The 14,781-nt window shown below is 37.5% G+C and overlaps 2 protein-coding genes across 4 annotated transcripts in view; both read left to right on the top strand.

The window, feature by feature from the left end:
- The window catches only part of LOC129790007 (E3 ubiquitin-protein ligase MIB2), a 30,188-nt gene extending 25,124 nt beyond the window's left edge, over positions 1-5,064 (top strand). For both annotated transcript variants that reach the window (XM_055827156.1, XM_055827158.1), the window contains 7 exons: positions 622-1,122; positions 1,211-1,373; positions 1,456-1,742; positions 1,901-2,186; positions 2,264-3,115; positions 3,561-4,130; positions 4,218-5,064. In XM_055827156.1, the coding sequence (XP_055683131.1) occupies positions 622-1,122; positions 1,211-1,373; positions 1,456-1,742; positions 1,901-2,186; positions 2,264-3,115; positions 3,561-4,130; positions 4,218-4,532 (2,974 nt within the window). In that variant the 3' untranslated portion in view covers positions 4,533-5,064. The remainder of the gene's footprint in view (positions 1-621; positions 1,123-1,210; positions 1,374-1,455; positions 1,743-1,900; positions 2,187-2,263; positions 3,116-3,560; positions 4,131-4,217) is intronic.
- Positions 5,065-8,095: 3,031 nt separating this feature from the next.
- Positions 8,096-14,724, top strand: LOC129790006 (D-3-phosphoglycerate dehydrogenase). Of its 2 annotated transcripts, XM_055827155.1 has the most exons (7): positions 8,096-8,370; positions 10,643-11,091; positions 11,164-11,214; positions 12,519-12,673; positions 13,233-13,585; positions 13,657-13,875; positions 14,473-14,724. In XM_055827155.1, exons 2-7 carry the CDS (start codon positions 11,008-11,010, stop codon positions 14,607-14,609), a joined length of 999 nt encoding a protein of 332 aa, XP_055683130.1. In that variant the 5' UTR covers positions 8,096-8,370; positions 10,643-11,007; the 3' UTR covers positions 14,610-14,724. The 2 variants fall into 2 exon arrangements, with proteins under 2 accessions (XP_055683130.1, XP_055683129.1); XM_055827154.1 differs by lacking the exon at positions 8,096-8,370 and having other exon boundaries at positions 9,814-11,091.
- Positions 14,725-14,781: the final 57 nt, after the last annotated feature.

Raw genomic sequence — 14,781 nt, 5'->3', positions numbered from 1 at the left:
GATTGAGAAAGTTGACTTCCGGTGATATTTTTTATGGAAGAATTTCATTAAAATATAACAAGAAAACGAAATTAAATTCAATCGTAAAACCAAATTTTATCAATGGCCGTTAAAGAAATCACTGGCGATGTGCTGCATTTTGGCTCAATGAGCTTTTCAAGTGCGTAAAGTGCTTTGAAAATGTGCGTTTATCACATTAAAACCCTCAAAGCATATACTTGAGTTGGGGAAACATAAAGTAAACAATTTATCCCAATCATTGTTCGATTAATGTTCACAGATAAGTTTTTGGGTAAATCCAATACCCGTGTGGTATGGTTATCAGAGGGAGTCATTAAAAAGAAGGCCATTAAGATGGTTTAATCGATGCGTTCAAAGTTCACGTGCAGTAAAAGCAAATTACGTGTGAATGACTTCAAAAATGATTATGAACTATGACTGGTTTGAGAATTTTACGGTCTTTTGTATAGAATCTCTGATTCTAAAATGAATATTCTTTGTCTTTTTTAAGGCATTTTGCAAATAATTAATAGGTATAGTTGAGGCAAGAGATAAGATAGAAAAATATTCTTTTTTGATCATCAAAATCATAAAAAAAAATCGTACAAATTTTTCTTCCAGCGTCCGATTGCCACCACGTGAGAATTCTGTGAAGATTGAGCTAAAGGGTATTTTCGTGGGGGCAAAGGTTGTACGTGGGGCTGACTGGGAGTGGGGTCAGCAAGATGGCGGTGAAGGGAAGACGGGACGTGTAATGGAGATTCGCGGTTGGGACAATGAATCGTGTCGGAGTGTAGCAAATGTCTCATGGGTATCGGGCTCCATAAATGTTTACCGTCTGGGGCATCAGGGGAATGTGGATTTGAAATATTTGCAACCAGCTAGTGGGGGTTGGTACTACCGAGATCACATGCCGGTTTTGGGGCAGATGGATGAGCAACAGCCCGCGGCTGTACCTGCAGCCACGACAACTTTCTCCGTGGGCGATCGCGTAAAAATCTTCACTGAACTGGAGACACTAAAGAAACTACAAAAAGGACATGGAGGATGGAATCCACGAATGGCGCACTTTGTATCCAAAATTGGGATAGTTCACAGAGTAACAGATAAAGGGGATATACGGTGAGAGTAATTCATTTTTGAATTAAAAAGAAAAAAAAGCACTAAAAGGGAGATTTTAATGGTTAATAAAAAAAAAATTCGTTTTTAGTGTTCAATACGATGGCTGTACAAATCGATGGACAATCCATCCGGCGGCCCTTGTGAAAGTATATGTATATAACGTCGGTGATTTAGTTACGATAATTAATGACATGGCCAAAGTGAAGCAATTGCAGAAGGGTCACGGCGAATGGATTGATACGATGAAGCACGTAAGGATTATCTCATAATGTTTACGATAGTATTAGGGGTACCCTTGTGCTGAAAGTATTACTTTTTAATGCACATTTTCAGGCACTCGGGAAGACGGGAAAGGTGATTAAGGTGTACGATGATGGGGATTTGCGTATTCAAGAACTTGACAATGGTCTCACGTGGACGCTGAATCCAAAGTGCGTACGTCTTGAGCGATCCAGTGGGGTGAATGTGGCCGAAAGATCGAATAGCATGATGGATTTGAGTCATCAGCGAATTGATCACGTCATGCTACCACTATCAGGTCTTTCGGGTTCTTCAGCAGCTGATAGATTAGTACGAGATGCAGCACAGGGAAAGTTGGAAAGTGTTCAGTTCTATCTCAAGTAAGTATAGGGCGAGGAGAGCAATTTTCGAGTAAATTAATGGGGAAATCATGAGGAAATTCCCATTATGTGGGTGAGCCCCCGAAAAAAAAATAAAAAGAAAATTCCTCACGCGTCTCAATGTGAATTTAATTGCATATGACTCCTCTGCGTTGCAGCAATCACCCAGAGCAAGTGGACGTGATGTCGGGCGGGAAGACGTGCCTGCAAGTGGCTGCACACCAGGGCCACATAAATCTCGTGCGCTACCTACTCTCCGTGGGCGCCAACGTGAATATGGTGGACAAGGAGGGTGATTCTACGCTCCATTATGCTGCTTTTGGCAATCAGCCCGAAGTAATGCGCGTCCTTTTGGATCATGGTGCTGACATCAATATCCTAAATGTCACACATTGCTCCGCACTTCACATTTCTGCCCACAAAAAGCCACCGCATTGTGTTAAGGTGAGATTTCTGCTCCTTTTTTCTGGACATTTGAAGATTTTATTTTGTAATTTGAAAAAAAAAAAACAATTTTGTAGGTTTTATTGGAATTTGGAGCTGATGTGAATATACAGGATTCTTATGGTGACACTGCCCTTCATGATGCAATCGGAAAGGAGAACTCCGAGGTCGTGGACCTGCTGTGCAATGCCCAGAATCTCAATTTGAACATCCGGAATAAGAGAGGTTTCAATGCACTTCACCATGCTGCACTCAAGGGCAATTCACACGGTATCTTGAGGATTTTGCAGCTGGTACGCCAAACAAGTGTTCAAGCTATGGTGGATTTGGTGAATCTGAAGAAGGAGGATGGTTTTGCACCACTACACCTTGCGGCACTCAATGGGCATGCAAAAGTCGTGGAAGTGCTGGTGAAGGATGGTCAGGCCCACATTGATATTCGCAATAATCGACGTCAGACACCATTCTTGCTGGCCGTGTCGCAGGGTCATGCAGCTGCCATTGAGACCCTCATTGATTTGGGCTGTGACATCCTGGCCAAGGATGAGGATGGCGATAATGCCATGCATCTGTGCATAATTAAGAAATCAAATCTCATTCAGGATGTACCACAGCTGGAAGCACCAAAAATGTGGGACATTTACCTTGAATTGAGTCACATCACGGAGAATAGACTCATGTACACAATTCTGTGCTTCCTGGCAAAGATGGGATGTCGCAGTGAGCCAAACTACAAAGGCACACATTTTTTCGATTGGATCACAGACAAGAATATGCGTGATTTAATTGTGGGCTATGAAGTACAGCGACGACCTCTTCCCATTCCAGCTGAGAGGAATCTTGCTGGAAGTTCAGATGCCAATCCCGATCAGGTGTACTCAAATATGTCTCAAGCACTCACCACGAGTGGAGGTGCCACAGACAACAGCGTAAGTAGCTCTCAAAAATTTTCCTTTTCATTTTCCACGCATTTTCAAATTATTTTCATTCAATTGATCTTGTGAGAAAATGCACGGAAAGCACTTTCTCACAAGATCAAAGACTTTTGAGATGAATTTCCCACACACACACACTTGATAATTTTATGCTGGAAAACTTTCCACAGAGGCATTTCATGGGCAATATAGAGAGCTTCTGTAGGTAGTATAAAGCACTCAAGTATGTGTGCTTCTTGAATTTATACTGATTTGGTAATTAATTGAATTCTCATGGTAAATTAAGCAACAAGTGTGGAGTTGAGTGGTGATGTAAAATCCCGAGAAATCCAGTTAGAAAGATGGAATTTGTATTTCATTGTAGATGTATCGTGTAATGAGGATTAAATCTCACAAAAATCAGATTTTCACAAGTTTTCTTGTTGATTTTTTTTTTTAGCAATGCAGCAACGATCAGGTGGTGAGTGAGTCTTCTAGTCAATCAACGGGTGTGGATGTAGATCCCACAAGTGGGCCTCCGAGTACACCAGCTCGTCGTCATCGAGCCGGGAATCGTGACACTTCGACACCGAGTCCACAGCTTGCGGCTCAGCCAGAGGGTGAGGAAGTTCCACCGGCACATGGTGTACCCAAGAGAAATAATACAGATGCCCGAAGTACGCCACCATTACCCCCGCCGAATCGCTTTAGAACCGTGTCACCACCTGTGGTGCATGACTTGCCCGGGGCATCTAACAATCTATCAGCTGCTGGGAGTGCAGAGCCGAGTGTTGGTACTGCATTCCATAGCAATCTCACTGTTGGTGAACCTGGTCGCGCCTCGGCGGCATCCCCCAGTCGTATGCCACCGAATGCATCGACATCCGGGCGCCATGTCAGCAGGAAGCAGCTGAATAATGCAGCACCAGCACTCAATGTGGCACCCGCACCACATACAGCCCAACCGCAGGAATGTATTGTGTGCAACGAGGTGACGCCGCTCATTATTTTTGATCCATGTTCGCATCAGGTGAGAAGATTCTTCCACTCAAATATATGCACATTTTGCTTTATTTATGCATTTTAACAAAATCCCTTTGCTTGGTACTCCTTGCAGATTTCATGCGAAGACTGCGGAATGCGCATGAAGAAGTGCTTATCATGTGGCATTCTCATTGAGCGACGCGTGACATTCAGTGGGAAGTTTGTCACAACCAAAGATGCCATAAGGCAACCGTCGGCTGATAGATTGAGGTACCTGGAGAGTAAGATTCTCGAAATCGAGGAGACGCACTGCTGCAGCATCTGCATGGAGAGGAGGCGCAATGTTGCTTTTCTCTGTGGCCATGGTGCGTGTTCAAAATGCGCTGATACACTCAAAACGTGCCACATGTGTCGCAAGACCATTGTCAAGAAGATTAATCTGTACTGAACACCTTCTACCCCAAACATCCCTACATACTTTTTACCAAACCGCCACACCTATACAATCCCAAGGATTTTCCCTACAATCTGCAATGTAAAAGATTTTCTCCTGAACAACTTCTTCATGTGTTTACCCAAAAAACGACTTAGTGGTAAGTTATTTAACATTTCTTAAAAAAAAAACAAACATAAATTTCATTTAAAAGCAAAAGCAAAGATTTATAAATAAATTGTAAGGACTTTTTTGAATTACCTCCAAGGAATCAGAGTGAAATGAAATAACTTTTTTTAATCATCAAATTTAAATATAATTCGATGTTTCAACCCACTGCCGTGTTGTGAAAAAAAAAGAACATTTTTTATGATAAAAAAATCTTTCTTTTACTTATTTATTAAAAAAATATATATAAAAAACTTTGCAAAATCTAAATACATCACAAAGAAAATATTGTAAAATGAAAGAGGACTTCTAAAAAAAGATATAATAAATATAATTTTTTGTATCCATATTGTGGTGAAATAAATACAAAAGAAAGAAATAGTTTTTCTTGTAATTTAAAAATTGATTTTAGTCGAATCATCCACTGAGGGAAATCAGTAATATCATCTCAAGAGAAAAGAGGTTTAAGACCACTTAGTGTTTTTCTGACATTCACAAAGTTTAAAATATTATTTTTTAATTTGTTCAATTTAATCCTCAATTTTAGCATTGAAAATCGTCTTTTGAGCTCAATCTTTTAGAACCATAAAACTCTCAAGAAGGAAACTTTAAAGAATTCTTTGCAATTTCAATGCCAAAAAGCTAAAAGATGTCATGAAAAGTCTTCAGTTTATTTGCTAATAAATTTTTAAAATGAATATTTAAATTTAACAAATTTTAGGAACATTAAAAAGGACTTAAATGAGCGACTTAGGAGTCGCAATTTATGAAAATTAAGATAATCACCAAAGAAAATTAATGGTTTTGGCATCATTTTTAGTTTTTTTTTTGTTTCTTTTCTAACGTTAATTTTTTTTTAAATATTCATTTAAAATTTTCTATAAGTTAAAGAACTACGCTACTGTATAGATTTTATTTCTATTTTATTTTATGCTATTTATTTGAAAAAGAAATACATATAACTTCGGTAATGAAGAATGAGTAAGGAATCCTCAATGAAAAAAAATTATTAAGTATTTTATCTCGGAGTTTGAAACTGTTTTGCAACTTTTCTAGAATTCAATTAGGTATCCTATAAGAAAATCAAACGTTTTCAACGGAAATTGATTTTCTTTAGAGATTCCTACAAAATAACGAGTATAAAGTTTTAAACTTGTATCGGAATTTAACACGGAAATTTAAAATTTTTCTATTGATTTTGAAATAAATTAAAATTATACTATCTATGTTATTTCTATATTTTCTCTAAAGAGTTTTATGGTTTAAAAGTGTTTTTACCCAAAGGCTTATAATTCATATTAATGAGATGCAGAGATAGAGAGCAGCAAAACAAGTAAAATACAGTCAATAAGGTGAATTTGAATCATATGCGATGAACAGGATGAACAAGAGCACAAAGCAATAGATCTAAATAGTTTAATGATCCAATTTAAAGAGGAATTTTAAAAAAATGATTTTTATTGTTTTTTTTTCAACTTTGATCATTTTATTTTTAACACAACAAAAACATTAAACATCATCTAAAAATAAAATTACTTTTGAAACTCAATTAATTCTATGAAAAAGTCTAATAAAATCCGTCCAAAAAACTGAAAACTCGATAACCCCGGATATTTTTTCTTTAATTAATTAAAAGTAAAAATTTTTCTTAATTCTTTAAGAATTTTTAATAATCATGCAGAAAAACTTCATTTAAATTCGTCAAGAAATGAAATATACAATATTAAAAGAAATCTTAGCTGAGTATACCAAACAGACCATCAACTTCTGACCATTTTCAACCCCATATTAAAAGTAGAATTCATAGACACAAAAGTAATAGGAAGAGCTTAAAATTTTGCTAGAAACAATTATTCTTTTTATTTCATATATGAATTTACATAGAGAAGAACGCAAAACGGATTAGCAAAGAAGATGCGTCTATTTTGTAATGTGAACTTTAGAGGAAGATATAAGAAGCCGAAGGAGTTGATAAAATGCAGATAAAATAAAATCATTTAAGTAGAAACAAGTAAAAAAAAACATATTAATTAGAAAATAAATTAAATGAAAAAAAAATCTCTTGTGATTTTGAAGTGTTTTAAAATAAAGATTGGGAGAAAATTTGTCAAAGAAATGCAATTTACTTGGGAAATCCGCAATAATTTAATCCCCCAGTATGTGTGAAGAAGAAGAAGAAGCATAATAAAATACAAAAAAGTGAAAACAACAAAATATTTAATGGAATTAATCTTGTAGAACTTTCAGTTTCTGTTTCTCTTTAATTATCATAAAGGTATATAATGATTTATAAAAATAAATTATGTCTCTTTTTAAAAACATCTTGTTTCCAATTTCTGTTTCGCATTAAATCTATTCTCTCTATTATTAAATGTTAATTTATATTACATAATATTAATGTCTAATTTACATTTTATCATTTTCTGTGTGTCTATATTACTTACTTTCCTCACGTGTTGTCCTGATTTAATTTATATTCCTGAACGAGATTACATTAGTTTGTGCCCTGATGAGAACAAGGCATAAATAATACCTATATAGAGAACATAATCATGTTAAGAAAATATTCAAATTGCATTGTGTAACAATTGTTCATAATATAATAGTTTAATTTGTTAAGGGAAGTATATTATATATATAATGAAAATACTGATGAACTGTATCAAAATATCATGGAAAATATAATCAACCACTATTTATGAATTCTTTGACTTTTATTCTTTACTTATTGTTGATGCTTGGATTGGTGTTTTTTTTAAACTGATTTGATCTAAAATGAACTCCTCTGGTCATTAGAGAAACATGGAAAAAAGATTCTTCAAAGTCGAAAATAATGGATCTACTGATGTACCTCACCCCAGTCTCCCCTAAAGTTCTTTTACATAACTTTGGATAGGACAAATCCTATCAAATTCTACTAATCGTTTGAGATTCATGAATTGAATAGTAATTAATTTAATTTATTTTAATATTCTACAAGACATTAAAATTTATTTAATAAAAAAAAGGATTTTGCTAAAGGGCAACGGAAATATGTGTTTTGAATGAGAAAAATGTTTTCTCATGCAAAGACTCAAACCAGAACATTGTGGAGACGCCTGGTACTAGGCGACTCCATCGCCTGGTCAATTAACACTGAAATTCACAAAATCGTTATTAATTTTTTTTATCATTTTTCCAAGCTTCTTTAGGGAAGATTTGCATCTGAAAAAAATCTGTTTTACATTTTTTTTAATATTTCAATGAATTTTACATTTCCTATAAGCCATAGACTGCTAAAGAAAATGAACGTACCACAGACAATTCAACGCAGTTCCTCTCAATTTCTTTCTTGATGATTAAATTCAAAGGGGAGCACAACCAAAGATTGCCACAACTAAAGGGTTAATGAGTTGCAACCAATTGATTTCAGTGTGCATTGAATGTGTTTATTGAAAGTGTTTGCGTTCTCTTATCTCTTGACTTCTCGTCACTCTGTCATTTCATTAAAATATGATGCAATCCATGGATTAAAGCAAAAAACTAAAAATAACTCCTTATTTCATTGAAGCAAAAAAAACTTCTTTTTATCTTAAATTCAATATTCAAAAAAATAGAATTCATTGAAAGGAAAATTCAATGCCAAGGGCTATGTGGGGTAGAAAATGTGGGGAATTCTAAAAAAATCCCATTGGAATTTTGTTGTGTAAGTACAACACAAATGATAACTTGGGGAACTTCCCCCTCTGGGGAGATGTAGAATTTGTTGAGTTGAAAAGTGCAACAAGTTGTTTGCTTGACTGCATTCTCCGCACTTTAATGATATTTGTGCGCCCGTCCGGTACTTTCAGTGTGGCACAAAATTATTCTCCAACCCAACACGTGCTTCTCCACTGCCCCAGATGGCAACAATTGTGGTTCATCGGCTGCATTTTATCAATATATTGGAGAACTTTTGTGTCTCTCCAATTGCTCGGAAGTTATCACATCTTTCTTCCTACAGCAACTTTCTCTGATAAAACCAAATATATTTATTTGAACTAATTATATTTGTTTTACCACATTCCCCCCTCTTGGGGGCCTAATCTTGTTTCTATTGATTTATTTATTTGTCCTATGTGAGAAAAATTTTATAAGAACGTTAAAACAAGATGTTTGTCAATATTCTCATCTTGAGATTTTTCTTCTTTCAATATTTAGAACATTCTTATCTTTACTTGGATGGAAAATATTGAATATTTTTGGGAATTATCATCTCAAAAGGGTCTTGTAGGGAGGCTACTACAGAGCAATCGACCATAAAAGAATCCTCGAAGGCAAAGTGGATGAATGGGGCAATTGAGTCCTCTCGCAGAATCTTTTGGCCATTTATTTCCCCACCCAAAATAGGCATAGCGTTATGCCTTAATGTCCCATCTGACCCAAATATCTCCTCCATCATTGAATTTGTACGAACTTTTGCAAACTACATTCTTTAAACCTCAAAGTCTGTGTTAATAAATTTTTGCTGACTGAGAGAGTATTTACATAGAGCTTCGTGAGACATATTTATAGCTGATACTCTTTGATAAAACACAATGTTATCCACCTGCATACAACATTCGACATTGAAATGATGATTAAAAGTGAAAAAAAGCTTCATACCCTTAGCACAAATGTGGAGCTACTAAATCCGTAATTGAGCTTCTAATAGGACAACTTGGAGCTTTATTTTAAAAATAAATCGGAAGTTATCTTAATTTTTTTCTGCTTAATCTAATTTGTGATTTCATTACATTTTTAGCTGTGTTTCTTTCAGACACAGCTTTTGTGTACCGAGCAAAATCGAAAGTCGTCAGATCGGGCTCAAACTTGGTATGAGCACGAATTAGGGTCCCCACATTCCAAAAAACGTATGCGCCAAAAAAAAATTTTTCCGGCCGGCCGGCCGTCCGTCCGTCCGTCCGGAGTTCAGAGCTAATTTGCAAGAGAACGGTGATAGATAGAGACTTGCGGTAAACGGCAAAGTTTAAAAGTCGACTGGAAGACGTCCGATTATGACGTCAAATTTTACCCCCCACCCCCCCGTCCGCCATTTTGAATAACCTCAAAATTTTGTTTTCGCTATATCTCAGCCCCTCTAATAGATAAAAATCTGAAATTTTTATATGTTGTAGGGACCATCAAGAGCTTTCCAACGATACCTCATTTTCGAAAATCGGTCAAGCCGTTTAGTCAATATGGCCGCCACAATTTTTCATCGAAAATCGACCATAACTCGAAAACGGCTTGACCGAGTTTGATCAACCTGGGGTCAAATGAAAGATCTCAACAAACCCTACAACTCTCTAGAACATCCGAAGTTTCAAAAGTGGCCGCTAGGGGGCCAAAAATCAAAAACAAAATTTTCGATGAGTTTTCGATGAATATCTCGAAAACGGCGACATAAATTTTTTTCATTTTTTGATATGTTGTAGCTGACCATATTATCGAGCTTCATGCCAAAAATGAAGAAAATCTATGGATCCGTTCTCGAGATATAGCCTTCCAAAGTTGACATATGATATCTCGGGTTCTACAAGTCCGATCTTGATCAACTCAAGCGCAAATGAAAGGTTTCGTAAAACCCTACAAATGTCTAGAACATTGCAACTTCGAGAAATGACCGCAAGAGGCGCTAAAATCAAAAACAAAGTTTTCGAAAATTTCGAACTCGAATTTTTCGAAAATGGCGACATAAATTTTTTTCATTTTTCGATATGTTATAGCTGACTTCAAGACCTTTCAAACAAAAAAAAATTTATGAAAATCTATGGATCCGTTCTCGAGATATGGCCTTCTAAAGATTTCTTAGGGTATGAATTTTCAACTTTTCCCGACTTTGCGCGTATTTAAATTAATTCGCGTTCTAGTTTGCTCTTACAAAATTGGTACACTGAAAGAAACACAGCTCTCGTAAGCTTGGTCAGCTTACCAGTACATTTTTACAAACTCCCCAGACCTCATCGGTGCAGTAGTAGAGGGTTAATCATTCGCATGTTCACTTATCAACTAGAATATTGTTCCCTCTCCAATTTCACATGCTCATCTCCCCACGTCGATGTGCACCACCGCGGGCAAACAAACTGGATGTTTGTTGCCCACTCAGTCGCCCTTCGCGATCCGCTCCCCGTACCGCCAAACAGACCCCAAGCCACAGGCAAAGTGATCTTCTGACGATCCTCGGACGATCAGTACACCAGTGACTCGTTTCGCGAGCAGATCACCGCTTTTTTGCAAGTTAGTGCATTTTGCGTTTTTTTTTATTACTCATCGTTCGTTGCCTCTTCTCACTCCCAATTAAAGTTAATTGAATTCAATTGGAATGCCGGTGGACATTAAGAAAGTTCTTGTTTGCGATGCCGTCGATGAGGCGTGCGTGAATCTCCTAAAGGAGAATGGTATTGAAGTGAGTGGATTTAAAAAAAAAATTCAAAGGATTTTTTTTTGATAATTGATTTTAATGAAAAATCTCTTTCAGGTCACGTACAAATTGAAATTACCCAAGGAGGAGCTCTGCAGAGAAGTTAAGGTGAGATCATCTACATGAAAAAAATAAAACATTTTTGTGTCGCCAGGAAGAAATTGTGTGTGAGAAAATATAAATTAAATTTTTCCAATCTCACATTGAAAGAAGAAAACAAGTAGAAGCCGGGAGTGAAAGCGATAGCACGCGAAGATGAGCTTATCTCTAAAATGTCCGGGATTAGAATGTTTGAGGGGAAAAATGCGAACTTTGGGATGGAATTTTTTCTTATCGTTACATACATAGGGGAGACCGGGGTAAAAATAGTCAATTTGCGTAAATCCTTATCTGCAGGATTCCCCAAGGGCAAGAAAATTTCCTCGATAGGTCATTCTTATGGGAAATTTCCTGGCCTACAACTTTGTCTCAGACCACTTTTCTCTATCTCCACGGGAAATATGAGTTTTCGAGCTTTTCCTAAACCCTTCCGCTTCTGACTTTTTTTAAACGCGGCGGGTAAATATAGTCACCAGTTGGCTAAATAAAGTCGGTCGAATTTTCCGACATTTCCAATGATTTTCCACCTGAGAGATTGATAGTAGTTGATAGCTAAACTTCTCACCTTTTGATCCGCGACAAGGAATTTCACTTTTATACGCACTAAAACAGAGAATTTTGCGATTTTCTCAAACACGCCATTTTGCAACAAATGAATAGAAAATATGCCAAAAATTTCGATCTCCCATATGATTTACATGGGATGACTAGATCTACCCCAAGGGGTATGTTTTGATTCAAAAAATTATACAGAAAAATCATTAAAAGTTAATGAAAAATACACCTTGGCAACGTTTTCTGCACTAACACAGGTAGTGAGAAAAATTATCAGATTGGAAAATTGCTGAAGGAAAACTTCGGAAAACGCGTTTTTCTCAATACGCAAAAGTTTGGGAAATGGGCCAAAAATCTATTTTTATTTTTAACTCCAAAAGTACTGATCGCATAACCTCCAAATTACTGTCAAAAATTATAGGTTGGTAGGGCTTTCCACCAGAATTTTTTCCGATTTTTCCGATTAATAACTTCGGAGAAATTGGCATTTGAAAATTCGAAAATGACTATTTTTACCCCGGTCTCCCCTACATACATATTTGAAACTTGGGGTCATTGAACAGTACTTAAGCAGACAAATTGCAAATGAAGAGGTGGTCTGAGGACAAAGAACAGGTTTCACGTGTAGTGTTATTCTCCTTTTGATCTCTTCGAGACACTTTTCATTTGCATCGACAAAATATGCGTCTGCTGCCATGTCTTTCCTCTCGGTTCCCTCCTCCTCACACATTCATCCCGCGGGGCTTTTCTTCTTGCAGAACTTCGATGCGCTAATTGTGCGGTCCGACACCAAAGTGACGCGCGATGTCTTGGAGGCAGGAAGTGGAAGCCTCAAAGCTGTAGGACGTGCCGGAGCCGGTGTGGACAATATCGACATTGAAGCAGCCACCAAGCACGGCGTCATCGTCCTCAAGTAAGAACTCCTCTAGATATACCAATATATGTATAGACACAGAAAATCTCCCTGAATGCACGAGGCACACGGAATCAACGTTACTCTAAATATATCCTTCTTCAGATATCCTGGGTGTGTATATACCATCACATCCTATTTATTTGCATTTGAGAAATTCTCCCAAGTGATGCAAAGTCAATGGGACATGAAGAGTCCTACTCCCTCTCTATGAGTTTCCTTCATGGAAAATAGGACACTGTGGGAATTTTCATTGAAAAGAAATTGAAGATTTTTTCAATGAGACTGCCTCCGTTTCTTCTTCTTCTTCGATGGTGGCAACACCTTCTCTGCACTGAAAGAAAATTTCTCTGAATCTTTTGCACAATAATGCCAATTAATTGAAATTATTTTAAATAAATTATGAAAAGAAGATTTTTTGCTTTGAAACAACTAAGCAAGGACTATCTGAAAATACCCAAAAAATGTAGGAAAAACGTTGAAATTGCTTTTCGCGCTGACACAAATTGGGTGAATAAATTGGTATAAAATAAAAAGTTTCCTCTTCCATGTTTTTCAGCACACCTGGTGGGAACTCCATCTCAGCATGTGAACTCACATGCCTCCTGCTGGCTACCCTAGCACGTCCCGTGACTCTGGCTGCTCAGAGCATGAAGGAGGGGCGTTGGGATAGGAAAATCTATGCTGGCACCGAACTCTATGGCAAAACACTGGCTATTTTGGGTTTGGGACGTATTGGACGCGAAGTTGCTGTGAGAATGCAAGCATGGGGCATGCGATGCATCGGTTTCGATCCGATTACCACGCACGAGGAGGCAAAGGCTGTAGGTGTGCAGAAAATGGAACTGGAGGATATTTGGCCGCTGGCGGACTACATCACCGTCCATACTCCACTCATTCCATCAACCAAGAGTGAGTGATGGGATTTTTTTTATTTACGGATTTTGGGTAAATTTTATTGGACGTTTTGATTTGATTCGCAGATTTGGTGTCCGAGAAAACACTGGGCAAATGCAAGAAAGGCGTAAAGGTGGTGAATGTGGCACGTGGAGGGATTATTGACGAAGCAGCTCTCCTGGTTGCCCTACAGTCGGGGCAGTGTGGTGGTGCAGCATTGGATGTCTTCCCAGAAGAGCCACCAAAATCAGAAGTTACAAAAACCCTCATTCAGCACCCCAAAGTTGTGGCTACACCACATCTTGGTAAGATTCCTCTTTTGATTTTCTTTCTTGCAAGTTGATTTATTTTTATATGTTTTTGCATGGTTTATGTTTTATTTCTCCACAAAAGTAAATTTGTTGAGAAAAGCATTAAACATTAAACAATCACCCCTAAAATCATCCCATTCTTTCAAGTCAATTACCAATTACACTCAAAGTTGACGAATGGGAATTTCACCAAGTGCTCTCTATCCATACCAATGTTAGTCAATTGAAACTTTTCGAGACAGAAGACCCCCAGACTTGGCGACCAAGTTTTAGATTTGAGAGAAGAATCATCGCATTTAGTGCTCTATATATCGAGTGGTCATGACACGGAGCACGTCGAAAGCACGTGGAGGCACTTTCACTTAGCGATAAGGGGGTACTCGCTATGGTCTCACAATATCAATATATTGGGTGGGATTGAGTGAGAAAATTTTTTTCGGCGTGGATGCTAATGGATGAGGGAATTTGCCAAAAATACAATTTGCCGCAAAATTTGTTTAACAAGGCATTATAGGCAAAGAAGGGGTGCGATTGGGAATTCCCAATGTGGGTGGTAACTAACTTTTGTTATATAACCTTTTTATTTTGCAGGTGCCAGCACAGCTGAGGCTCAGGTGCGAGTAGCTGTGGAGGTGGCTGAGCAGTTTGTCGCCCTAACAGGACGTTCTACTGTCTTCACGACCTACCCCGGTGTTGTTAATCGCGAGGTCCTCAAGACGGCCTTTTGAGCTATGACGCGCACAGGAGATGATGGATTGCAGCTCCTGACACCTGTAATATTATCATGCCATCTTCTCAGCTTATATTTCCTTTTACAATGCCATTAAATTAGCTTCCTCCGCATTATCTTTTTCACTTTATCCTTTTCCATCTCTCACCGAGAAATTCGCTCAATTGTCT

The sequence above is a fragment of the Lutzomyia longipalpis genome, chromosome 2 (assembly GCF_024334085.1).
Source record: "Lutzomyia longipalpis isolate SR_M1_2022 chromosome 2, ASM2433408v1".
NCBI classification, from domain to species: Eukaryota; Metazoa; Arthropoda; class Insecta; order Diptera; family Psychodidae; genus Lutzomyia; species Lutzomyia longipalpis.
The sequence above is the reverse complement of the archived record's forward strand: the minus strand, read 5'-3'. Positions and strand labels throughout refer to the sequence as shown.